This window comes from Callorhinchus milii, unplaced genomic scaffold, assembly GCF_018977255.1.
Source record: "Callorhinchus milii isolate IMCB2004 unplaced genomic scaffold, IMCB_Cmil_1.0 Scaffold3, whole genome shotgun sequence".
Taxonomy (NCBI): Eukaryota; Metazoa; Chordata; class Chondrichthyes; order Chimaeriformes; family Callorhinchidae; genus Callorhinchus; species Callorhinchus milii.
Window position 1 is genome coordinate 24920479 of NW_024704744.1, and position 27620 is coordinate 24948098.

Consider the following 27620-nt stretch of genomic DNA (forward strand, 5'->3'; position numbering starts at 1 on the left):
GACAGTGCCAGATGACAGGGAGAGGTTAATGATGTCAGCGAGTAGTGGGATAAGGAGGTGGAGCTGGAATTTAAGGAGAGGGGTGGGGATGGAGTCCAGGGAGCAGGTGGTGAGCTTCAAGGAGGATATGATGGTGATGATAGAAGAGGGGGTGACAGGTTCAAAGGTATGGAAGGAGGGATGGGTAGTGGTCGGAGTGTGGTGGAGGGGGTGGAATTTGGGAGGGCAGTGCAGATTCCCTCGATTTTGGACTCGAGGAAGTCCAGCATTTCCTCGCAGTGAGAGTTGGAGGAAAGAATCTGCGAGGCATGGTGGGGAGGGTGGAAGAGTCGGTTGGTGATGGAGAAGAGGAGCCTAGGGTTGCCCTTTGCATCCAGGAGTAACCTGGAATAGAAGGACGATTAGGCCAAGGCAAGAGCAGAGCGGTAGGTTTTGATGTGGTCCAGCCAGATGTGCCGGTGGACCATTAGGCCGGTTAATTGGCTGGTTAATTGGCAACATGATCCTAGAATGCTTCACCAGAACATCACTTTGAAGTCAGTATTGCTGCTAAGAGACCATACAAAACTCTTCCCCACCCCACCCTCACCACCACTTGAATGTGCACAAAACATATGGGATATTGACTTAACATATTCAAAAAAGGGGTGATGCTGTGGCACAAATAGGACTGATACTAGTGGCTCATCATGGTTACCAAAATGAAAAATCAATGAAATCAATAGACATCACTTCCCATGTCTATCCAGAGCCTCCTACCTACAGGTGTATGTATGCAGACATGAGTGGCTGGAAATTATATCAGTCAAACAGCTTTGAGTAAAGGGGTCTGGACAACAGTCATTTAAAAACTGATTATGCAACCACATGTTGCACACACAAATTGTGTTTTCTCAGTGTTAGTGTCTGATAAGATCATAATCTGACTGCAGCACCATAGCCAATCAGAAGCCATTTTCAGAAGACTTAGTGTTTCGGAGCACTGCACAAATGGGCTGGACACTAAGTGAGCAAGAGGGGTGGTGACCAAGTTTTAAGGAGGGATTTGAAGATAGAGGAAGCGAGGTGGAGAGATAGAGGTGGGCGTTTCGGCAATTAGTAGCGTAGTGACTGAAAGCGCGAGAATTGATAGTGGCATCGGGGACGTGAACACAGTGGACGTGTCCACTGAGTGAAAGAGGCAGACCGTGGAGTGGGTGAGCAGGTGAGAGATGTAGGGAGGTCCTAAGGTATGAAGGGATTTGTTCGGCAAGCACAATGAGGTGATAACTATCGCCTGGACATGCAGCCAGGTATAAACGATGTAAACATTACAACCACACAGCATCCCTCAAATCAAAGGGCAAGGTAGATGATGGAGCAGTATGGGGTGGAACAATAAGCAGGGAGAGGTGAAAAGAAAGGAGGGAGGGAAGTGTAGCCATACTACAAGGCAGATTCACAAGGGATAGTCGTAAGGTCCTGTTGGGATTAGTGAAGGGGTCAAATCTGTAAACCTTGGTCTTTCATCCCATCAATCTGAACAGCCCCAGGACTCAGAATGGACAAACTCAGTAAGTCACCTGATCATTCTTAGCCATGCACAATCTCTGACTTGTGAAAGATTGAGAGAAATAAAATGGAGATGAGTTGGTGTGTTACTGTGTTACATTCTCAAACCGCATGTTGAGTTTAACAATTAACTTCCAGCAAAGCCATAGATGTTTGGTCCCCAACAGGTTATGATCAGCTGGCGATCACTGCAGGCATTAATCATCGTCCTGGTCAATATGTGGAGAAAAATTGGATTCGCTACAGGTATCACAACCACATGGTTCAAATACAAATTAATGGATATCTGTAAAGTTCAGCTACAAATCACTTTAGTGTTTGCCTATACAACTACAGTCATTGCACTTCACAGGAATGCTGTGAAGCACTTTAATCGACCTCCTGGTATGAAAGGCGAAGTATCAAACTTTAATACTATTATTAAACTTATAATTAAAATTTATAAATCATTATTGCATGCTTGCCCAATTAGGGATGACTTGCTGATGTGAGAGATGTCTTACTAGTCACATTCTCCTCTTCCAAGCAGACAAATTCTTCCATTGCTGGAACTGTTGCTCTTGTTGGGACATTCGTGTACATATAGAACCATTATGTATCCTGTTCTCTCACTTTCTCTCTTTCTATATATATATATATATGCTAATATTATTGCTGTGTGTACTGCATTCTCTCGCTGTATGTACAACCATCGCTGTGGATCCTGCATTCTCTCGCTCCATATATACAACTATTACTATGTCCTTCATTCTCTCTCTCTATATATATATAGTGTCCCTACTTCTCTCTGAATATGGTTACTGCTGGGGTTTTTTTCGTCAGCAGGGTGTCTAACACATGCAGAAACCCATCACCATGCTTAAGACAACAACAACAACGACAACAAGATTCCATTTATAGAGCACCTTTCACGTCGGGGGGACGTCCCAAGGCGCTGTACAGTTGGGTCAGGACCCGAGCAGCAGGGAAATGGTCAGGGTGAGGGGAGGGAAGGGAGGGAGCGAGGGGGGGGTAGAGAGTCGAGAGGGGAGCTGAAGGCACGGTCAACGAGAAAGGTCTTGAGACCGGCCTTGAAGGAGGAAAGGGAGGAGGCGGCAGAGGCAGTGGGGGATAGAGTTCCAGAGCCTAGGGGCTGAGAGGCTGAAGGCCCGGCCACCGATGGTAGGGCGGTTGGGGCGGGGGATGTGGAGCAGACTGGAGCCAGAGGAACGGAGGGTAGGGGCAGGTAAGTAGGGGGATAGTAGGTCAGAGAGGTAGGAGGGAGCAAGGCCGTGAATGGTCTTGTAGGTGAGGATGAGGATCTTGAATTCGAGTATCCTACCTACAGGTGTAGAGTATCCCAACTGCATCCCACCTACACATGACAAATCCAAATTGTTGGAGGGATGCATCCTGCTTACCAAATTCCGGAAAGCATTAGGTGCAAGGCTTGGGGATCCCAGAGTGTTCGTTGGGGTACTGCTGGAGTCTAACCAGCTAAAAAGCACTCCGAGACTCCGTCCAGCCTGAAGGGCAGTATATAAATGCAAGTTGTTGTTTTTGTAAAACTGCATAGCTTGCCTTCAATAGCACTGTCTGACAAGCTTTCCCAATACTTCCCAGCTAGGACTGCCCTACTTGTTAAGGCTTTGGCTTGCAGGGTTAACAGAAGTTGAGTGGGAGGATTCCCTGCCCTCATGACAAGTTTGCCGTTCCAAGTCCTGCCGATGAGCCAGGCTGTCTAAGCTGTCATCAACATGCCCTGGAATACTGTGGATCCATCTGGCTCAGTAACTAGACCACCAAGACTGCCACAGAAGGTTGGCTTGATTCTGACATTCCGTTGCTAAACATGTCACCTTGGAACCAATTCAGCTCCAAGCAGACCCTGCTTACCTCCCTTCCCCCCCAAAGGAGGATAGACCAATGACCAATTTAGTCTGGGAGATTGTTGGCCAGGACAACTGGAGAAGCTCCCTACTCTCTGTACAGTGGCAATGACAGAACTCAGTTTAATATTTCACCTGAAGGATGGCAGGTGAGTGCAGTATACACAGTTGAAGGATGTTGTGTTTGTGTGCAGTACACACATCTCATATACGGAGAAAGATTGTGCACAGGACACAACAATAACTCAAGATAACTCAATATCTTTGCATTTATAAAGATAGAATGAGAGAGACATGGCAATAATTGTATATACCAGAGAGAGAACGAGAGACACAGCAGAACCCCAAGCTTGTGGCATACAAGACTTGTGTGCAAACAGTCTTCCTTTATGGAACGGAGCTCCTGGGGATTCAGTGGAAAAGTTCCCTCCGACCCATTTGCAAAGTCCGGGATCAAGCAGTGAGGTGGATTTGTGGCAGACAGGGAGAAAGGGCTACAGCCTATACAGGAAGTGAGAGCTCCAGTCTACACTGACCTATTGCTAAGTACCCTGGAGGTGGAGGCGGCTTCATAGCAGGCACGTCTATTTGCCAAGGCCCCTCGCATGAGCTGCATTAAGCAGCTGGTGCTGAGTAAACCTGGTACGCGACATTGGACTTGGACTTGAGAACATCAAGGTGGCTGGCACATCACAAGCTATCCTGTAAAGGTCCTCCCACCATGCTGAAGGCAGATGCCACCAGATAGCTGGTGAAGAAACTCTAAGGCTTAGAGCAACAGCTGCTGCAAGGTGTTATCTGGAGTCCGAGTTCGTGAACACATTTGCGTACAACCAGCGCCTGAAATCCACCTTGATTAACCAGCAGGGAGGCAAGCAGCTGCTGATGTGTGTCCGAGCTGTGAACAGGAAGATAGTGGCAATGCTCTCATGCATTTCATGCTTAGCTGTGTTGCCCACTGGGAAGCTTGCAGGGATTTCATGGTATCTTCCATCCACCTAGTGAGGGCTCAAACCTGCACTTGTCGGATGTCAAACGACCAACTAGTGACTATCCACTGGGGGGGAGGAGGTAAGTGGGGTTTCCTTGGAGCTGAACTGCAAGGTGACATGCATGGCAACGGAATGTCGGAATCGAGCCAACCCTCTGTGGCAGCCTTGGTTCCTGAGCCAGTTGGGTCTGCAGTATTCCAGGACACTGCTGATGACAGCACAGCAGGCTCATCGGCAGGACCTGGAAGGGCAGAGCAGTCACTGGGGGCAGGGAATCATCCCACTCAGTTCCTGTTAACCCTGCAAGCCAAAGCCCTAATGGCTACAGCGGTCCTCGCTGAAAAGCTTGCTGGACAGCAACATCAATGGCAATCTATGCGTTTTTAGCTGGTCAGCCTCCAACAGTATCCCAACGCACACTCTGGAGTCCCCAAGCTTTGGTTCTTGCTGAACGGTGCCTAACAATTTCTGGAATTGGTAAGCAGGATGTGTCCCTCCAGGGAGAGTGCAGATTCCATTCCAACAATCTATCTCTGGGATTTCCATGTGTAGGTGAGTTGCATGGAAATCTTAACTTGGTTTGGATACTCTTAAGCATGGTGATGGGTTTCCGCATGTGTCAGACACCGGACTGAACAAAATAAAATATTTCATGACTCTTTATGAGACATCGCAGTACACAAATTGTTGGGTTCACCTACACATATACAGTACATTACATGCACTCCCATGTGTGTCCCTCTCACACACACATACTCCGTATACAGTACATATACTCTGTTTATGGAAACCGATAGCTGTGTGCAGTGGTGTGAGTTCTCTGAGACGCTGTCCGGGGTAAAAGGCACTATATAAATGCAAGTTGTTGGTGGTGGTGGTGGTGTACATGCACCGTGTATGGGAAGTAATAATATTATGGAAAGGCACAATTGAAGAGGAAGGTCTTCAGACGGGGCTTGAAAGAGGCAAGAGAGGGGGTGAGGAAGAGGAATTGCAGGATAGAGTTCTGGAGTGTGGGGGCAGAGATGCTAAAGGCCCGACCGATGGTAGGGAGGGAGTGAGGGAGACCTGAAGCAGGCCAGTATCCACCAAGCAGAGGGTGCGAACAGGCTGATATGGCATTAGGAGGTCGGAGAGGTAGCGGGGAGCAAGATCGTAGAGGGCTTTGAAGGTGAGAATGAGGGTTTTGTACTCGATTCTCTGAGGGATGGGGAGCCAGTGAAACCGGGCAAGAATGGGGCTGGTTGGTTCGCGGAGCCCGGTGCGGGAGAGTACACTAGCTGCAGTTTTTAAATAATCTGCAACTTGTGGAGCAGTCAGTTGGCGTAGTCAAGATGAAAGCATCATGTCCTGGAAAGTTAGGAAACCTTAGGTAAGTTTCCTTCCATACTCCACACTCAGCAGTAAGAACCCAGTCATTTGTGATTGGCGGATCGCTTTTTGGGAGGTAATAACCTTTCCAAATTTTTTTTAAAAATAAACGATTTGGTCACTCAGTCCACGACTGTCCGTGGGAACGCTGCTGTCCCCGGCGCAACTGACTGGCGCGGACCGCCCACGAAACGCACAGTCCACCCGCTTTACGGCGTAGCCCGCGGCGAGCTTCGAGGCGCCCGCGACGAGCTTCGAGGCGCCTGGAAGACGGGATAAGACGGCGCGCGCCCTTATCGCCTCGCAAGGACCGCGGCCACGTCTGGCGCCGCCACGACTCCGGCGGCCGCGCGAGGTGAAGCGACATGCAGCGCAAAGCACTGCGCCCGTGTCCCCCTCGTACGCGTACACGTGCACATGTACACACACGCACACACTCTCTGTGTGTGTGTGTGCATGTGCGTGTGCATGTGTGTTGCTGCTGCATTTCTCTGCAGACAGTGGGGGGGGGGGGGGGGACTGAAGGGCGGGCGGCGGAAGTGACGTGAGCTCGGGAAGCCCCGCCCTGTAGCCTGAGACTGTGGGTGCGGGTCAGTGTGTGTGAGAGAGAGAGAGGAGAGTGAGTGAGTGAGAGAGAGAGAGAAGGAGGAGGAGGACACGGCCCGGGGGGGGAGTCAACGAGCGGCCATTCAGCAGGTAACCGAGCAGCGAGGAGGGGAGGCCCGAGAGAGGAGCAGTGAGGACATGGCGGCGGGGAGCCTGAGGGCCCCGCTGCTCTCTCTCTCTCTCTCTCTTTCTCTCTCTCCTTCCCTCCCTCCTTCATCTCTCTCTCTCTCTCTCTCTGTGTCTTTTCCCATCTCTTCTCGAAGGGGTTTTGTTGTTAACGCCATTTTTTTTTTTTCTTTCGCAGCCGCTGCGGGAGAAATGTGATTTGAGGGCAGCGGAGGAGGGAGTGGGGGAGTGGGGAGAGGGGAGGAGGAGGGAGGGAGAGAGGAGGGAGGGAGGGGGAGGGAGGGAGGGAGGGAGGGAGGGAAGGGGAGAAAAGAAAGAAAAACACGTCGCTTTTTAAGCGTTTGCTCGGCGGGTTTGCACGCTGTGCCTGTGTTTTTTTTTCTATCTTGTAAACGTTTGTTTGTTTGTTTATTTAGAAAGGAATGTGCTTTTATTCTTGTCCCTCTCTCCCCCCTCCCCCCCCCCCCTCCCCCCACTCTCTCCCCCCTCCTTTCCCCTCCCTCCCTCTCTCTCCCCCCCCCCCCCTCTCCCCCCCCTCCCTCCCCCCCCTCTCTCCCCCCCCTCTCTCTCCCCCCCCCTCTCTCCCCCCCTCCCCCCCCCTCCCTCCCTCTCTCTCCCCCCCCTTCTCTCTCCCCTCCCTCCCTCCCTCTCTCCCCCCCTCTCTCCCCCCCTCTCTCCTCCCTCCCTCTCTCTCCCCCTCCCTCCCTCTCTCTCCCCCTCTCTCTCCCCCCTCTCTCTCCCCCCCTCTCTCTCCCCCCTCCCTCTCTCTCCCCCCCTCCCTCCCTCTCTCTCCCCCCTCTCTCTCTCCCCCCTCTCTCTCCCCCCTCCCTCTCTCTCCCCCTCCTTCCCTCTCTCTCCCTTCCCTCTCTCTCCCCTCCTTCCCTCTCTCTCCCCTTCCCTCTCCCTCCCCCTCCTTCTCTCCCTCCCTCCCTCTCTCTCCCCCCCCCCCTCCCTCCCTCTCTCTCCCCTTCCCTCCCTCCCTCTCTCCCCCTCCCTCCCTCCCTCTCTCTACTCTCGTTTGCTCAGCAGCTCCTTTGAGGGAAGGAGAGGAGGAGAAAGGGGGGGGGGGGGGGAAGGGGTGGAAAATTAAAGTTTAAAGTGACATGAAGCCTGGCTTTCTGGGCTGTGGTTTTATGGGATTCCCCTTCCCCTCAAAGTTCAGCTTGATTCCTGTCTCAGGATATGGAGAAGCCGCCGGCAAAGAAAAAAAAATGTGTCGTTTCCCGTGGTTACTTTTGGGTCCGACTTGTGCTGGCGTTTTACGCGCAAAAAAAAAAGAAAAGACCATTAACTATTGTGTGGGCCAGAGCCGCTCCAAAGAAGCCGTGCCAGGAATGACCGGCATGCTGGGCTTTTACTGCAAATGACATGTCTCGGGCCTAAAAAGACGGGATGCTTAAAATGTGCTGTGAGGAATCGCGCGGACCTGTATCCTCGGTTTAATCTTATTCAGGCCCTTTTCGTGTTCGGTGACCTCTTGTGTTCCGGAATAGGCTTTGGCGGTTGCAGTACTCGCGTCGAAGCCGCTGAATGGAAAATATGGGAAGAATGGGCCGTTTTTTACCTGTGCGGTCATGTATGTGGGGCAATTTTGCGGTATTTCTTAACTGGATTCCATAATTCAGCCCGTGTCACCAATCTGTTTTCGGAGCGGGATTCCCCTGAGTCAGTGTGACATACTTCCAGTTATCAGAAGGAGAACCCACTTGGATTTCATGATTAAGAAATCCCTTTGTTAAGAATTAGTGCAAAAATTTACTCGGAGTGTCTGCGCACCTGACATGATTCCTCTTTCTTGGGATTGGGATGCCCTCCTGATGTGAAAGGCGCTATATAAATGCAATTTGTTGTTGTTTCTCTCTCTCCTCCTTCGCCCCACCGTGTGGATGTTTTCTTCTGGAATGTTGCATTTTGATTGAGTAGCTTAAAGCTTTAAAGGTTCCTTTTTGCTTGTAATCTTTATGTAGCTGATGATGTTTTGATGCTCCAGCAAGAAAGGTAGAAATCAGAATATGAGTGACTAAAATGTTTTGACAACAACAGTATAACTGTGCAAAATTTCAGATGTATAATTATATGAATTGAGATACTTGTGCGAGATTGTCACAGTAGTTCGCAGGAATTAATCTGTTTGGTAGCAAAAAAGTACCAGCTGAGGGGGAATAGCAGGAATTGGTTAGGAAGACAGTGCACAATGAATGTAATGTAAATTATTATCGTACTTAACAATTGCATTTGATACAGTGCTTTATTATGTCATTGAAGTGCTTCACAGCAATTACTGCAAAGTGGAGTGACTATTTGTAGGCAAACACAGCAGCCAATTTGCACAATGCAAAGTCCAACAAACAGCCCTGGAGTGAGTGACTAATTTCTATATGAGGGAATGTTAGCCAGAACACCAAGAGAACCTCCTTTCTCTTTTCGAATTTTGCCATGGGATCTTTAATGTGCAACTGAACAGCCAGACAGGAATTCGGTTTTACGCCACATGCAAAGGATGATATCTTAATAAATGAGGCACACCACCATCACTCTTTTGGGAGTGCCAACAACAACTTGCACTTATAGCGCCCTTCATGCAGGATAGCGTCTCAGAGCGCCTAACAGTGATGGAACCTGACTCCGAGATGGGGGGGCGGTGGCCGTAAGAACAGGAAGGTTTTCAGGCGGGAATTGAAAAAAGGGAGAGAGGGGCAAGGCAGAGGGATTGAGGGAGACTGTTCCAGAGTTTTGGGGCTTAGTAGCTAGAGGCCGGTGCCAGTGCCAACAACAAAAATTACGGTTATAATAATAATCCTTGCATTTGATATAGCGCTTTTCACGTCGGGAGGACATCCCAAAGCGCTTCACAGAATACACTGTAAAGTTAATTGACTGTATATTTGTGGGCGAACGCGGCAGCCAATTGCGCACAGCAATGTCCCACAAACAGTCGTAGAATGAAAATGACCAATTTATTATTGTTTTTGGTTTTGGAGGGATTATTATTAGGTGTGTGGAGTAAGGAAACTTGCCCAAGGTTTCGCCCTCTGCCTGGAATTGAACTCAGGTCTCTCGGTTGCAAAGCGAGTGCTCTAACCACTGAGCTACAGGACGCCGGTTATAGACCGCATTTCATGTCGGGAGAACGTCACAAGGCGCTGGACAGTCAGGGGTCAGGACCAGAGCATGGGGGAGGGGTGGGGTAGGGGTGAGGGAAGGCAGAGAGGTGAGAGGGCGACTGAAGGCATGATCGAAGAGGAGGGTCTTGAATCTGGCTTTGAAGGAGGCAAGGGAGGAAGCAAAGCGAAGGGACTGGGATGGAGATCCAGAGTGTGAGGGCAGAGAGGCTGAAAGGTAAGAAGGGAGTCAGCAGATCAGAGAGGTAGGAGGGGACAAGGCCATGGATGGTCTTGAAAGTGAGGACGAGAATCTTGAATTTGATCCTCTTGAGAGATGGGGAGCCAGTGGAGTCGGGCGAGGGTGGGAGTGATGGGGTCAAGGAGCCTGGTGCGTGAGAGTACATGAGCTGCAGAGTTTTGGATGATCTGCAGCTTGTGAAGGGAAGCGTTGGGAAGGCCGATGAGGAGGAAGTTTCCATAATCGAGCCTTGATGTGACGAATGCGTGGGTGAGAATTTCGGCAGAGAATTGAGGGGTGAGGCAGTGGCGAAGTCTGGCAGTGTTGCACAGGTAGTGGTAGACAGTGCGGGTCATGGCGAGGATGTGGGGAAAAAAGGACAGTTCAGGGTCAAACAAGACACCCAGGTTCCTGACTGGCTTAGGTGTGGTCAGCATGGAATATATGAGTTCAAAGTTCTTATGTGGGGCTTATACCTAGACTTTCTAATTCAATGGCAGGAGTCTACCAACTGAACCAGGTTGACATCACATTATTAATGTGTCCTACGTTAAATGAGAAAATGAATGGATAGGGAGGAAAGGTATGGGAAAGTGGGGACTCAGAACTATTTGTAAGACAGCATTGCTATTAGCTGTACTCCCAATGTAGGTACAAATTAATTATCCGAAACAATTAATTCCTACAACCTGACTTTAATGAATGCGTTAGTGTATGAGAGAAATACTGTTTGCAAGATGCATAAATCTTTTGCAAAAGATATGAAACGTGCCTCCTTCATTTTCTGTCAATGTTCTTTGTCAATGGCTTGGCCAACAACAACATCGACGATTTGCATTTATGTAGTGCCCTTCATGCGTGGTAGTGTCCCGGAACGCTTAAATCCCCCAGGTAAAATAAAAACAGAAGTCGCTGGCAACACGCAGCAGGTCAGGCAGTATCTATGAAGAGAGGAAAATGAGTTCACGTTTCAGGTTGAAAACCTTTTGTCGGAACTGGGTCTATGGAAGGATGCAGCTTAAAGGGACAAGCAGAGAAAGGGACAGGGAAAGAAAGACAACGGAAAAATTTAGGTGGGGGACAGGAGTTGACAAGATCAGAGATGTTGATGGCGCAAGACAAACGAAAGCGAAAGTGGGAGACTATAGAAATAAAAGAGGATGTGTGAATGGTTAAAGGGAAGGGGGGTGAGGCAAGGTAGGAAGAAGATGGGAGCTGGAGCTAAGGTCTAAAGTGGTTAAAATCAGTGTCGAGGCCAGAGGGCTGTAAGGTGCCTGGGAAGTAGATGAAGTGCTGTTCTTCAAGCTTGCATTGTGCTTGGTTCGAACAGCATATGAGGCCAATGACAGAGAGGTCAGAATGGGAAGGAGAATTAAAGTGCAAGCAGAAGCTCAGGATTGCACTTGCGGACAGAATGGAGGTGTTTGGCAAAGCGATCACCCAATCTGCATTTGGTCTCCCCAATGTAGAGGAGACCACAGTGTGAGCAACGAATACAGTAAACTGCATTAGTGGAAGTCCATGTCTCATCCGGAAGCAGTTTTGGGGCCCTGGACAGTGGTATGGGAGGAGGTGAACAGGCAGGTGTTGCATCTCCTGCGCTGGCACGGGAAGGTGTTGGGGGAAGGAGAGCAGGTGTCGGTGGTCATGGAGGAGTGGACAAGGGAGTCACACGGCGAGCAGTCCCTCCGGAATGTTGAGAGGAGAGGGGATGGAAAAATGTGTTTGGTGGTGGGATGACGCTGGAGGTGGCGGAAATGGCAGAGGATTATCCGTTGAACATGGAGGCTGGTGGGATGGAAGGTGGGGTCGAGGGGCACCCTGTCATGGTTCTGGGAGGGGAAGGGTGAGGACAGGGGTACGGGAAATAGGACAGACACGGTCAAGGGCTACCCCGGTGGAGGGGAATCCTCGGCTGAGGATAAAGGAGGACATTTCAGAAACTCTGGTGTAGCATTGTCAGAGCAGGTGCAGCGGAGGCGGAGAAACTGGGAGAAGGGAATGGAGTCCTTACAGGAAGCGGTGTGTGAAGAAGTGTATTTGAAGTGGCTGTGGGAGTTAGTGAGCTTGCTTTGTGCTTCGTGGATAGTCTCTGCACAAATTACATGTGTAAAGCACTTTTCACATCAGGAGGACGTCCCAAGGTGCTGGACAGACAAGAATTACAGACCCGAGCTGGAGGTCGGGGTAGGGGAGGAGGGTCTTGAGATGGGTATTGAAGGTGGCAAGGGATGGGGCAAGGCGGAGGGACTGCGGGATGGAGTTCCAGAGGGTGGGGGCAGAGTGGCCGAAGGCCCGCACGTCACTAGTGGGGCGAGCGAGGGGGGAGACGTGAAGCAGGCCGGAACCCACTGAGCGGAGGAAGCAAACAGGATGGTAGGGGATTAGGAGGTCGCAGAGGTAAGGGGTAGCAAGACCATGAAGGGCTTTGAAGGTGAGGACCAGGATCTTGAACTGTATCCTCTGAGTGATGGGACACCAGTGGAGTTGGGCAAGGATGGGGGTGATAAAGGAGGACATGTCAACTCGTCAACCTGTCCCTCTCCTCTGTTCCCATTCCCTTAAAAACTGCCACCATCACTCCCACCTTGAAAAAACCCTCTCTTGATGCGTCGCAGCTGTCAAGCTACCGGCCCATCTCCAACCTCCCCTTCCTGTCCAATGTCCTGGAACGAGTTGTCGCCTCCCAGCTGCACTCTTTCCTCTCCACCCATTCATTATTCGAACCCCTTCAGTCGGGTTTCCGTGCTGCCCATAGCACAGAAACTGCCCTGGTCAAGGTCACCAATGACATCCTGACCATCTGTGACCAGGGCTCCCTCTGCCTCCTCGTCCTCCTCGACCTATCGGCAGCATTCGATACGGTCGACCACGCTATCCTCCTCCACCGCTTGTCCTCCCACCTCAACCTTCAAGGCCCTGTCCTTGAGTGGTTTAGGTCGTACCTCTCCCACCGTCTTCACTTTGTTTCCACGAACGGCTTTTCCTCCCCCCCCCGCACTGTCTCGTGCGGTGTCCCTCAGGGCTCTGTCCTCGGTCCCCTCCTCTTCACCCTCTATATGCTCCCCCTTGGTGACATCATCCGCAGACATGGGGTTAACTTCCACATGTATGCGGATGACACCCAACTCTACCTTTCCTCCTCTACCCTCAACTCCACGACCACCGATGTCCTGACAGCTGCCTGTCCGACATCGAGTCCTGGACGAGAGACAACTTTCTTCAGCTCAACGTGCGAAAAACTGAGGCCCTCCTGATTGGTTCGTGTCAGCGCCTCCGCACCTCAGGCGCTGACAGCATCAGCATCCAAGGCTGCACTCTCCACCTCTCAAAGCCATCAGGAACCTCGGCGTTCTGTTCGACCCTGAGCTGTCCTTTCTCCCTCACATCCGCTCCACAACTGGCACCGCCTTCCATCACCTCCGGAATGTCACCAGACTACGGCACTACCTCACCCCTCACGCTGCTGAAACTCTGGTCCACGCCTTTGTCACCTCAAGGCTGGACTATGGGAACTCTCTCCTCGCCGGCCTTCCCAGCACCTCCCTCCACAAGCTGCAGGTCATTCAGAACTCTGCAGCTCGTGTACTGTCCCGCACCAGGCTTCGCGACCACATCACTCCCACCCTCGCTCGCCTCCACTGGCTCCCCATCCCCCAGAGGATCGAATTCAAGATCCTCATCCTCACCTACAAGGCCATTCACGGCCTCGCTCCCTCCTACCTCTCCGACCTACTATCCCTCCCACGTACCTGCCCGTACCCTCCGTTCCTCTGGCTCCAGTCTGCTCCACATCCCCCGCCCCAACCGCCCTACCATCGGTGGCCGGGCCTTCAGCCTCTCAGCCCCGAGGCTCTGGAACTCTATCCCCCAGTGCCTTCGCCGCCTCCTCCCTTTCCTCCTTCAAGGCCGGTCTCAAAACCTTTCTCTTTGACCGTGCCTTCAGCTCCCCTCTCGACTCTCTACCCCCTCCTCGCTCCTTCCCTTCCCTCCCCCTGACCATTTCCCCCCCTCCTCGCTCCTTCCCTTCCCTCACCCTGACCATTTCCCCACTGCTCGGGTCCTGACCCAACTGTACAGCGCTTTGGGACATCCTCCCAACGTGAAAGGCGCTCTATAAATGGAATCTTGTTGTTGTTGTTGTTGATAGGGTCACAGAGGCTAGTGCGGGAGGGGATACGAATCGCAGAGTTCTGGATGATCTGCAGCCTGTGGAGGGAGGAGTTGGGGAGGCTGACAAGCAAGGAGTTTGCATATTTGAGCCTCGATGTAATAAATGCGTGATGAGGGTTTCAGTGACCTTCGGTGTGAGACAGTGGCAGAGCCGGCCGACGTTGAGGAGGTAGGGGAAGGCAGAGCAGGTCATGGCGCAGATGTGGGGTAGAAAGGATAGTTGATGGTCAAACAAGACGCCAAGGTTCTCGACTGGCTTAGTAAGGCGGAGTGTGCAACCATGGATGGTGATGCTGTCAGTGCCTGAGGTGTGGAGGTGCTGATGGGAGCCAATCAAGAGAGCCTCGGTCTTGTTAACGTTTAACTGAAAAAAGATGGTTCTCATCCAGGATTTGATGTCCAACAGACATTCTGTCAGGACAGCAGTGGTCCTGGAATCGAGGGTGGAGACAGAGAGGTAGAGTTGGGTGTCATCCACATACAGTGGAAGTTGATCCCATGTCTGCGGATGATGTCACCAAGGGGAGCGTATAGATATTGAAGAGGAGGGGACCAAGGACAGAGCCCTGAGGAACGCCGCATGAGACGGTCCAGGGACTAGAGGACAAGCCGTTTGTGGAAATGAAGTGCAGGCAGTGTGAGAGATACGATTTGAACCTGATCTGAATTTTTTTTAAAAGGAATTATTTTTAAAAGGAAAAGGGATCCACCAATTGACTAACAACTGGGTTCCTACTTAATGCTAGGTAAACAGAGGCATGTGGAGTAAGGAAACTTGCCTAACATTTTGCCCTGTCCCGAATCAAACCCAGGTCTCTCGCTTGCTCAACTAGTGCTCTCACCACTGAGCTACAGGACTCCACTGATATCAGTATTAACAATTTGATGCCATGATTTCTGGTAATGTATAGATAGGAATCTATTAATTTAGACCATGAGCCAGCCGCATTATGTATGGATAATGTGGCTCCCCCGAATGCCAAGGCCTACACTGAACAATTCTTGTGGTGTGGGGTATTTTTTACTGACAGATGGGAGATAACCTGGATCTTGCCACAATGTGTGCTTCTTGTTTTGATTCCAGCAGTTTGAAAGGGTCTGCTTTGTATATTGTTCCTTTTTCCATTCCAATGCAGAGTCAAGGCTATGAATGAATGGTGCTTTGTCATATACGCTGATTATTTTCAGGTGGCAGGAATGGTAAATGGAGAATCTGAAGGTTTTCAATGTGTATCAGGTGGGGACAGGGGTAAAAGAATCATTTTTCAATTTGAATGCTAATATTTTGTCATCTTATTTTAATATTTCATATTGATAAAAACTGCAGAAGTTGCATTTTGAAAACAACATTCGTATAGTGCCTTTCATGTCGGGAGGATAACCCAAGGCGCTGGACAATCAGGGATTGCGACCTGAGCAAAGGGGTCGAGATCAGGAGGGGTGGAGGGTGTTCGAAGAGGAGTCATGAGACATACGTTGAAGGAAGGGAGGGAGCGAGGCGGGACTGTCCGATGGAGTTCCAAAGGGTGAGGGCAGAGAGGCTGATGGCTCAAATGCTGATGATGGGGCAGGTCGTGCCAGGGATGTGGAGCAGGCCGGAGCGGAGGGAGTGGACAAGTCGATGTGGAGTAAAGGTATTTTTGTTGTCGTCTTTTTCAGTTCGTTGTGATGGCACAAAAGGACAAGACCAGTTCCGCTATAGAGGTTTCACGTAAGAAGTCATCAAAATCCAAGCTGAAACAAAAGAGAAAGAGACGAGGTAAAAATAAAGATGAGGTGTGTGTGTGTGTGAGAGAGAGTGGCATTTGATGCATTTCAAAGGTACTTGATGATCAAGCTGGATTTTAAATCCACCTGTTTGTTTGTTTGTTTAAATGAATTAGCAGTGAGTTGGGCCTTTCTCTGAAACATTATATATAAATGAAAGAAAACTTTACATTGCTGGAAATTTGATAATGAAGCCAAAACACTGGAAATACACAGCAGGGCAAGAAGCGCCTCGAAGAGAAAGATTTATTAATGGCTCACAACATCACAACATTGGTTTTGATGAAAATAGCCATTCGAAATTATCATCCTATCATCCTTCTAGAACGTCCATCCTGCTGTGCTCCCAATACAGCACCAAGCAGGTTTTTAACTTGAGCCCAGTGTCCAGGCCTGAACCACCCTGTCTTGCAATCTGTTCCAATCGTTACTGCTTCTGAATAAAGTCTTGTCATTTGCGGTTCTTTTTTTTTTGTACTGTTGATTCACTCCCACTTCCCTCCCCAAAAGGTCAGCCCTGGATGTGTTCTTGTTCTGTTCTTATTGTTGGTATCTTTGCTTGTCCCTTTCTGTTGAGCTTCATTCTCGTCTCCCTTATCTAAAAAAGGAATGACAAGTGCTACCCAAAACATTAGTTATCTTTTTGTTTCACTTGTTGCTTTTGGGGGGACAAGAGTTGCTACTTGTGTTTTGTTTGTATTGTATTCAGAGCTTTGCCGTCATAGTTTCAGATTATTAGTTATTGTTACCAGTGATAACTTATTGTAGCTGGTGAATTTTGCTTTGTGGATTTGTATGGAGGTTTATGAAAGACATTTTTCTGTTTAATAGAAGACGAGGGAGGCTTGGTGGAAAAATAAAAATTGACAATTGTGTGCAAATAGTACACAGATTTTTTTTCTAAATTGACTTATGAGATACTGTGGATATAAAAGAATAGTGATAAAGATATTTTAAGATTTTCATAAGATGGACATTGATGGATTGTTTCTGCATGTGTGTAAGTCCAAAATGTTGGGTGGGAGGGAACAACGTAAATATAAGGTAGCCAGTAGCAGATCTAAAAGGGCGATTTGGAGGAACTTCTTAACGCAGGAAGTGGTGCGTGTGGAATTCACTTCTGGAAGTTGGGCTGCAGCAAAAAAACAACAGTGTCTTTGAAAGAACTTGATGCATCCATGAGGGTCACAAGATCACAACATTGGTTTGGATGAAGATGAAGAAGGTTCTTCAGCCCATCCAATCTGCCGGTATAAGGTATAGGGAGAAGGAAATATAGGAGGGTAGAGTCTTATGTGAAGTGCAGCATAAACTCCTGTACTGGCAAGTTGGATGGAATGGCCTGCTTCTGTGATGAATCATTCTCTAATTCTGTGAACGAGTGATTAGAATTTCTCCCTGTTACTCCTCTTAGCAATTGAGAACTTGGCTCATTTTGGTTATTCTAATTTTTGCTGCCAATGTAAGTTACTGGCTTGTTAGATGGCTGCAGACACTGGTGGTTGTATATTATGGAATGACAACTAGAGGTCACTTACTGCATGAATTCTCCTGCTGACTCTGATCCAGTAGGAATATAAAGCTCTTTGAGACGTCTCGATGACATAGAATCATACAGCACAGAAAGAGGCCATTCAGCCCATCGTGTCTGCACCGCTCTGAAAAGAGCAATCCAACTCAATCCCACAGGCCCGCTTTCTCTCCATAACCCTGCAATCCCGTCCTCCCCAAATACCCATCTACTTCTCTCTTAAAAGTTGTTATTGAATCGGCTTCCATTACCCTTTCAGGTAATGCATTCCAGATCCGAACAACTCGCTGGGTGAAAAATTTTTTCCTAACCTCCACTCTTGTTTCTTTTAACAACTAACTTAAATCGGTTTCCTCGGGTTACTGACCCACATGCCAGTGGAAACAGTTTTTCCCGGTTCAACCTATCAAATCCTCTCATGATCTTGAAAACCTCTGTTAAATCCCCTCTTAATCTTCTTTGCTCGAGGGAGAATAATCCTAGTTTCGCTAACCTCTCCTCATAACTAAGGTCCTTCATTCCTGGTACCATCCTGGTAAACTTCCTTTGCACCCTTTCCAATGCCCTAACTAACATCTTTCCTGAAGTGCGGTGCCCAGAACTGAACGCAGTACTCCAACTGAGGCCTCACCAGCATTTTGTAAATATTCAACATAACTTCCTGCCTTTTGAATTCTATGCCCTTATTTATAAAACCTAGTATCCTGTATGCTTTTTTAACAGTTTTATCTACTTGTCCTGCCACCTTTAGAGATTTGCTTATGTGGACCCCCAGGTGTCTCTGTTCATTTGCCCCCTTATAAGATTGTACCATCTATCTTATGCTGCCTCTCCTCATTCTTCCTACCAAAATGCAACCCTTCACATTTCTCTACATTAAACCTCATCTGCCAGGTTTCTGCCCATTTTACCAATCTGTCTAAGTCCTCTTGGTGTCATTAACTACTTTTCCTAGCTTAGTAACGTCTGCAAATTTGGAAATTGTGCTCCCAATATCCAGGTCATTAATATAGATCAGAAAGTGGTCCCAGTACCGACCCCTGAGGGACACCACTACATATCTCCCTCCAGTCAGAAAAGCAACCGTTTACTACTAATCTCTGCTTTCTGTCTCCTAGCCAGTTCTGGATCCATGTTGTCACAGTTCCTTTAATACCATGATAGGACACTATATCAAATGCAAGGAGATATATATTGAGACTTGCCAGACTGTTCTTTCTACAGTCCTGAAGCGTGCTTGAGAGAGAACGAGAGAGAGAGAAAGGAAGGAGACTCATCCTGTCATTCCCGGCTGGATTTGTCAACCTTTGATACCTACTGTCAATATTGTGCTCTTCCAGTATAAGCCTCTTTACTTTGTTCATGAATGTATGTTTGTGTGTTGTTTATATTATACATTAGAAAACAGCATCAAAATGGGTCTTAGTCTGTAAAAAAAAACATTTTGTCTTTAAATTTTAAATCATACGGAAATGTGCAAAATTACATTTGATCTTAATTTGGAACCCATTTTTCTGACATTCTTAAAGAAGTGGATTCCACATTGACTGAATTTAAGATTTTCCATAATCCGTGCAATCTTAAATGTTATAACATGATCTTATGGGATAAGACTAAGTGGAATTTCAGGCCTTCATAGATGCACTGTATGTATTCACAGATGAGTTGAACAGTCTGAGCAACAATTATAGATGTTTCAATCACACCCACTCTTTGAAGTTTTCTTTTAAAGCAGATGTGCTTTTTAATACCTATTCTGAACCCGTTTGCTAATCATGGGTGATGGAATGATGGAAATGTATTCATGGAATGGAGATTTTAGCAGATCCACTGGATGATTACATTCAGTGGCATTTTAAAAACAATTCACCTTTTTTTTTCCCCCTAGGGAAAAAAGTGTCTGGGAATGAAGAAAAATTGATGAGAGGGAAGAATGTTAAAACATTTAAAATCCAGGTAAGGGAATTGTACTTTTAATACAGTAAACACCTAATAACTTTTCACTCAGAGGAAAAGTGGAGTCCTGTAGCTCAGTGGTTAGAGCACTCGCCTTGCAAGCGAGAGGACCTGGGTTCAATTCCTGGGCAGGGTGAAACGTTGGGCGAGTTTCGTTACTGCACACCCCCTGTTTACCTAGCAGAAAGTAGGAACCCGGTTATTAGTCGATTGGCGGATCGGTTTTCCTGGGGTCATAATACCTTAAAAAAATGACAATTTGGGCACTCAATCCACAACTGTTTGTGGGATACTGCTGTACGCAATTGGCTACCATGTTTCACTCACAAAATATACAGTCAATTCACTTTACAGTATATTCTGTTAAGTGCTTTGAGACGTCTCAAAGACGTGATAAGGCGCGATATCAAATGCAAGTATTATAAAAGGGCTCAGTGAGTAGTGAATCAGGCATATATATATTATATATTTATAAAACTATGTGCAACCAGCATATTACCAACATGGTGACTTAAGTGGTAGTGACAAGTTAAGTTAGGGTTGAATTATCTGGAGTTTACTGCATTTTGCCCTGTGCTGAGCATGAATAATTCACAGGCCTAAAGTGCTTATAATTTAAATTAAAGCACTGTAAAAAGAATCCTGGATATTCAAGCACAGAAGGCAGCCATTTGACCATCTAACTCCACCCTCCACAAGAGCTGTTTACTCTCATCCCATTTCCCTGCTGCTTGTCTGCGCATTTTTGTATTTATCTAATTTGTATTTCATGTCAATTCAATTGAATTAAATTTTTTGTAATTGAAGTAGCTTCAGTTGCCACTTTCGTAATGTTTTACATCCAACTGATGCTTTTGTAAAACATTTCTTCCACCTTCTAGTAATTCTCGAGTGCATGTAAGCTTTAAGCAATTTTGTGATTTATAAATAGAAGACTTATGCAAGTTTTACTATAGTCTTGATACTACAGTATTCTCTTGAGGTATCCCAGGTCCATTATTATGGGTTTCTTTAATCGTCCTGTATCGAAGTCATAATCTATAGTTCTAGGACACAATGCCACCCTAAAATCACAATTTTAATGGGTCTAATGTAACACACTGTTGAATCGGGTAAAGTACCCGCTATTTCAATGCAACATTAACGTACATGTGATGGTGAGAAGTAAATGGGAATTTACTTCCAACAGGTAACCTTCCACTATACTGTTATGATAAGAAAATTTATGCTAGTGTTCTCTTTTAGACAACTCAACCTGTTGAAGAGGATCTAGAACCAAGAATACAGAAAATAAAGATTACTTTGGGAGGCAAGAAGTAAGTGGTTTGATGAACCGAGTAATTCATTTTATTTTCATTTAGATCCAGGTAATTTGCAAGGTACAGGTAAGTGGCCAGAGCATTGGGAACAATTGTAATCCACAACACCAGCAACAAATATTATATAATCACTCATTTTGAAACATTATGCCTGTGTCTGATGTTTGAGTGTGATCGAGTTAATCGGGAAACCCCACCTCATCCTGTATTTTATTAGTTTTAATAGCATTAATAGCTATTAGTTTAATAGCAATTCCCTTTTCTCTGTAACTGAGATAGATATATCTTAATATATTTAATAAGTATATCAATCATATTTATATTGAACCTATTTGCGATCATTTCTGGATGTAGGGAGGAAGGTGAAAGTAGGATTTAGATTAGACCTACCTTGAATTAGTAGAACACATATGAGGGTGAATGGAATAGAGAGGCCTAGCAGGAGAAGAATAGAACGGATGGAGCCTCCTATGGAGTATAAACACTGGTGCAGACTAGTTGGGCTGAATGGCCTGTTATGTGCTGTTAGTGTATGTAATTCTATGTAACATGTTCCATGAGCCCAATGCCTACAGCTAGTTCATGTTCCAAAGGACAGTGTTTCACAACTTCAGTAGTTCTTATTGATATATAAATGGTAGTCACCAGAATCCTCTTTCTGTGTCCTTCTCCCCTTTTCATATAATTCTCCTTTTTATTCCAAATAAAATTATAAATTCCTGTTCTCATAATGTTTGTCATTATTGATGGCAAATGTTTACTTTTACCAGGAATAAACAGTATAAAAGTGGTTTTGTTACAAAAGAAAGCCAAGAGGAGTCTTTCAGTGATGCTTCATCCTCAACATCAGAAGATAAAATTAATGGGGAGGATGATGGACAGCTGGCAATCCGGAAGCCCAGATACTGGCTGGAGATGAAAGGAATGGATGCTTATGTAGAAAAATGTAAATCGAAAGGGAAGGGTAAGATGCATGTTTTTGTTATAATATAATCATGTATTTCACTCTTGCAGAATGTTTCCCTCTGGTCAATCGCTGCCTGAGTGTCATGATGAATTTGAAAGTAGGTGGATAATATTAAAGAGATGAGAGCGGCCCTCAAGGGAGAGACATTGGCTTTTAGTGACTGTGATAGAATATTCTGTGATATCCTATTCTAAAGATCCTGGATTCACCTAATTCTACTTCATTCAATTTTTCATGAAATAACTATAGTTGTAATTAGTCCAATTCTTCTAAATCGTTGAGTCATATTTGTTTGTCTTGAAGCATTTTATGTGACAAACTGTATAATAGGTTTTTCTGCCAGAAAAGTGTTTTTTTCTTTGGAGTGTTGGCCTGTGAAGGTCATTACCTCACAAACCGCCAGCAGTACATCTGCACAAACAGCTTCTCCTCCCGCTCTCACCCGCTCACCTGCGGGGTACCCCAAGGATTCATCCTTGGCCCCTTCCTCTTTCTGATCTACATGCTCCCTCTTGGGGATGTCATCCACAGACATGGGGTACATTTCCACAAGTACGCGGACGACACCCAACTCTTATTTTTCCACCTCTCTTTGCGACCCCCAGTCCCTTGATGTTCTGTCAGCCTGCCTGTCAGATCTCAGGGGTTGGATGAGCGCAAATTTCCTTTAGCTGAATGTTGACAAGACGGAAGCCATACTCTTTGGCTCTCGTCAACATCTAAAATCTCACAGCTCTCACCTCCTCCACCTACCCGACCTCCCCCTAAAACTCTCCAAACCCGTACGCAACCTAGGGTCAGGTTCGACTCCCAATTATCCTTCCTCCCCCACATCCGGTCCCTCACCAGCACCACCTTCTTCCACCTCCAACACATCGCCCGTTTCCGCCAATACCTGTCTCCGAAAGCCGCTGAAACCCTAGTCCATGCCTCTGTCACCTCTCGGCTGGACTAGTCAAACACCCTCCTCGCCGGTCTCCCATCCACTACCATCCATAAAATCCAGATCATTCAAAACTCTGCCGCCCACATTCTCACCCGCACCAAACTCCGCTCCCCGATCACCCCAGTCCTTGCCAGACTGCACTGGCTGCCTATCCCAGAGAAGATCGACTTCAAGATCCTCACCCTTGTATTCAAATCCCTCAACTCCTCTGCACCCCCCTTCCTCTCTGACCTCTCTCCTCAAAACAGTACCCGTTGCCTTTGTTCCTCCGGGTCTGGCCTCCTCCTCATCCCCCGAGTCCTCCGCTCCACCCTCGGTGGCCGTGCCTTCAGCCACTGTGCCCTGAGGCTCTGGAATTCCCTTCCTCACTCTCTTCGCCTTCCCCCTTCTCTTCCTGTTTTCAGGTCCTGCTGAAGACCTTTCTCTTCGACCGCGTCTTTAGTCACCTTCCTCCCCATCCCCTGGCTCGGTCCCGGGATCCATTACTGTAAAGCGATCTGAGATGCCGTCCAGCGTGGAGGGTGCTATATAAATCCAAGTTGTTGTACCACAAATTAGTGTTTTTCTACATATGTTCCTTCTTTTCATATCTTGCCATGTACACTGCTTAACGTTATTCAGTATGGTAGAGAGTTTCCACTGTAATGTGGATATTTCCAATTTATTAGTTGGTTATGCTTTAGTTGGTAAAGCACTAAATTAGCTTTTGCTGGTTACTGTTTTTTAAATAGAAACCGAGTATTAGCAGAAACGCTGCACAAATGTATTTATTTTACTTTTTTTAAAGAAATGTAGATTATGCATATACATAATACAAAAAAGCAACTACTGTTTAATTAATCTGCGAATTGTTTTTTTTGCAGCAGATTCCAAAACATCACAGAAAAAAAGGAAAATGAGCAGTGCTGATGCTGATAAAGCGTCTCCGAGGAAGCAGATAAAGCTTACAGGTCCAGAGTTTAGATGTTATAATACTATCTGGAAAGCATCAATCACATAACATGCAGAATCTTGAAAGTCAGTTATTAGAATGTTGCATTTGAATTGCAAACCCCTCATTTTCCTTTTAGCAGATTTAGCAGCAACAACCTGCAATTATATCGCTTCTTTCACATAGGGTGAATATCTACAGAGATGGAACTGGAGCAGGAAAGAAAGGAGTAAGAATTTTTAAGAGTGTTGATCAAAGAGTGAAGATTTTCAGAGAGTTTTGAAGACCAGGGAAGATGCTGCAAGGTAAAGGGATATTGATAGAAAGTTCCAGAGAACAGAGATGCAGTGGTTGAAGGAAGCAAGGAATGAGTGATAGACCAGAAGAGGGAAGGATGGAGGAGATTGCCCAGTTAGTGAAGGGAAAGATTGTGAAGGGAATTGAATATCAGGACAAGGATCTTGAAGTTGATCTACTGAGGTGCTGGGAGTCAGTGGAGCTTTGGATGGAATAATGGTCATGCGGAGGCTGATGAGGGGGAGAGAGAGCGTATGGGCGTTTATTTAATGAGTTGAAGTTCATGGAGGATGTAGCTCAAGGAGCCTATTTTTTCCTTAGCTAAGGAATTGCTGTGTGAGTTTCTGACTTGTTTCCTTACTATGAATTTCATAGGATGGATCTAACAGCCTTATAAAGTGCAGTTTATAATGCAAAAAATCATAAAGAATTGGAATAACCATCTTTTGGTATTTAACTGTTAAGCTCGTGGAAAAGTCTGTGGTTCCTGTTTTTGTGCTAAGATTAACTAGATGTTGGTGCTGGTGCTAGTGCCCAGTACATGGCAGATTAGAGGGCGTTTTGATGTATAGGATTGGTCTTTGTAGCTCTCAGTTAGGAATGGGAGCATTAGCCGTGCTTCCTATTCCTGACCACCATCCGGAGACGCAAGTCCCCTCCCCTCCTAACTGAAAGGTGTACATTGGTTGAGAACAGGTTCGGGTTCAACCACAGTGACCTCATAGTTATAAGGTGTTCCAGCATTCACTACAGAGACTTGTGTGTCAATAACAACAATAATAATCCTTGCATTTGATATTGTGCTTTATCATGTCTTTGAAACATCTCTAAGCGCTTCACAGAATATACTGTAAAGTGAATTGACTGTATATTTTGTGGGAGAAATTGGGTAGCCAATTGCGCACAGCAGTGTCCCACAAACAATCGTGGATTGAGTGACCAAATCATTTATTTTGAAGGGTTTATTACCCCCGGAAAAGCAATTCGCCAATCGACTAACAATTGGGTTCCTACATACTACTAGGTAAACAGAGGCGTGCAGATTAAGGAAATTTGCCCAACATTTCACCCTGCCTGGGAATCGAACCCTCGTCTCTCGCTTGCGAGGCGAGTCCTCTAACCACTGAGCTAAAGGACTCCAATAATGGCCACCTAGGGAAGATACTGGAGGGTGACGGGAACTGTTTTCAAGTGGAAGGGAGAAAAGAAGTCAACACTTTGTGGGAAGCGGAAAAGGAGAAAACAAAATAATTAGAAAAATCCTAGAATGTATTTGTTTGCCATGTTGCCAAATAGCTTGAGCTTGTAACTGAGTGAAAACTCTGTGGTCTGTGCCAGACTGTGCCTCAGTGATACGTGGAACACAATCTCCCAAGTATTCCTTCAACGGTTGCGCAGTGGCTGAAGGGAGCTATTTACACACCATTGCAAATGTTTGCATTACTTCACTGCCTTCTCTCCTGTGTTGCATATTTATTTTTGCTTATATTCTTGGGTGAAATTAATGTCCTAGAATATAAATGTGGGTGGAAACTGTTAGTAATAATTTGTTGCACAAATTACTAGAGCTGTTAATATGCAATTAATATTGTGAGTTTTAAAATAAAATGGCAGTTTTGTATATGAACGAAAGGATAGATTGTCCTCATTTCGAACTTTAGATATCAAAACTCAAGCCTCTCTTGTAGAATTATAAAATGCTCCAGTACAGCCATTCAACACATCACTTCTGCAGTGGGCCCTTTCTCCACATGACGCACTTAATCTAATCCCATTCTCCTGCTCACCTCCAATGCCCTTCATCATTGCTCTTAGATTATTGCAGCTCTTTATACCTCAGAGGTTGAGGTCCATAAAATTTTAATCTAGGTAAGTTAGCTCATGTGTGCAGGAATTCAGTCATCTGCCTTGCAAACAAACTTGAATTATGATGGAATGTAGTTTATCGGCATTGCACTGTGCATTAGTGTTAGTCATATAGGTTTAAGCTTGTGAGCAGTGCATGTATCATTTGAATGCAGCGAATAAGGTTAAATCAGATTGTATACCTATTTTTCTGTTTGGCTGCATTGGTTTAGAATGTTGAGCATGGATTTCCATGACTCTTTCAGTAAATGCCGTCTTTTATTTGCAGTCACAAAGAAACTTATTAAAAAGCGAAAGTCCTTGAAGGTCCACGCAAAAGTGCAGAGTCCAAAACCCAAAAGTGGACCTCGATATGTGAGAAAAGATCCTCCTTCGTACCCAGCAGGTATGAGGTAAATGTGTTAACAGTAACCGACCTTCATTTGTGGAGTTTTGCTGCTGGCATGTGTTTCAGGATAAATGTGTCCGTTAAGGAGTACATTAGTAAAGTAACTTAAATTTTTACCAGGAAACGAGATGACTTGCAACATGGTGGAAGTTTCTAGGGAAGGAATGTTTCAGTTTTATTTCTGAAATTAGTTTTGAATTGGATTTAGTTTTTACTCTTAAATCCCTGGCTCACCGGACCCTTGAGTATCCAGAATTCGACCTTTCCACAGACCACAAATTTCCTCAGGCCAACGTGTAGACTCCTACCGGACCAGTTCTGCTACATAGCTTCCCACCTCACTGTCCTTTGTCTGGTCTCCAGTGCCCATGCATGTGGGTGAGTGACTACTTAGAAATGCATACGCAATGCTGGAAAGTGACAGCAAATTAAAAAAATGCATATGCAGTGCATTTTCAGCAATGCATATGCATTTTTGCATTATTGGTAATAAATACACTTAGCCGGAAAATTCATCGAGCCAGATCGGCTCTCGCCCTCCACCATACCCAGCCCCCCCACCCCCAACCTCGTGGTGCAGTCTAGTCAGAGTTTTAGTGTGTTCGGTTTATTTCTTTAATAGCCTCTATATAATATGATTTTTTGCATAAAATGAAGGGGCGAGGGTCATTTTCTGTTTGTTAGCTTGTACCTTGAATAGAAGCATTATGAATTTTATGGAACGAAATGCAGCATCTGATGTGTGTCAGCAGTGACTTATACATACAGATGTATTGAAATAACAATGAGGTTGGAATTTCAGAATTTTGGTGGGTGAATTTGAATATGATCGTGAATAACCAGGAGGAAAACTTGTTTTCTTTGAAATATTGCTAGTCATGGTCATCTGAATTACGAGGCAATCTAGATTTAAATTAATAACTCAGCCAAAAAATGGAGGGTGATCTGGAAATAAGTACAAAATCAAGTTGTATTTAACAGAGAATTTTATGCAAGCAACATTATGGTGCAGATTTGGGAGCATTATGAGACCTGGAATAGGCTTGAGTAGAATTTTCTTTTCCTCCAGCAGGTGATTTTGATGTGGTTAATGAAATGTGTTCCACAAGGGTGAAGCCTATTGTTATACACTTTAGTATCCTTGTGTTAAATGTTACCAGTGACAAAACTGTTGGCGGACTTAACTCCAACTGAACTGTTCAGGGGGATCTGTGGTGCTTTGTTTTAAATCAGTGTTGAATACAGTTGATCTGAATCTGGAGGGAAATTGTGTGTGGGGTGAGGGGGGAAATGGGAGTGTTTAAATTGTAATTAGCCTCGTAGAAATTATCTTCATTTTGCTGAAAAACGACTGCGTACAATGTGAACTTTAAATGTGATGTTTAACTTGTAGGAAGTCAGGAGGAACACTGGTACCTGGAGATACTGGAAAAGGGAAAGGTTGCATGTCCCACCTGTAAGGCTGTTATAAGGAAGACAGTGGAAGGATTGAAAAAACACATGATTAACTGTAAAGAGGTACTCTTACTCTTATGCCTCTCAGAAATTAAAATGTTGCCTTGAATAGGTCTACTGTGAAAGTATAGAGTTATTTATTACCTCTGTGCTTGATATATTTTACTC

The 27620-nt window shown here is 46.2% G+C and overlaps 1 protein-coding gene across 3 annotated transcripts in view; it reads left to right on the forward strand.

Annotated features, from left to right (window-relative positions):
* The first annotated feature begins 6305 nt into the window (after window positions 1-6305).
* Window positions 6306-27620, forward strand: part of znf512 (zinc finger protein 512) — a 33687-nt gene continuing 12372 nt past the window's right edge. The window contains exons 1-8 of one of the 3 annotated variants that reach the window (XM_042332973.1): window positions 6306-6478; window positions 15689-15788; window positions 19216-19283; window positions 20529-20599; window positions 21373-21566; window positions 23379-23465; window positions 25878-25994; window positions 27391-27515. In XM_042332973.1, coding sequence (XP_042188907.1) covers window positions 15698-15788; window positions 19216-19283; window positions 20529-20599; window positions 21373-21566; window positions 23379-23465; window positions 25878-25994; window positions 27391-27515 — 753 coding nt within the window. In that variant the 5' untranslated portion in view covers window positions 6306-6478; window positions 15689-15697. Of the gene's footprint in view, window positions 6519-15688; window positions 15789-19215; window positions 19284-20528; window positions 20600-21372; window positions 21567-23378; window positions 23466-25877; window positions 25995-27390; window positions 27516-27620 lie in introns of all 3 variants that reach the window. The other 2 variants (XM_042332975.1, XM_042332974.1) reach the window with 2 other exon arrangements.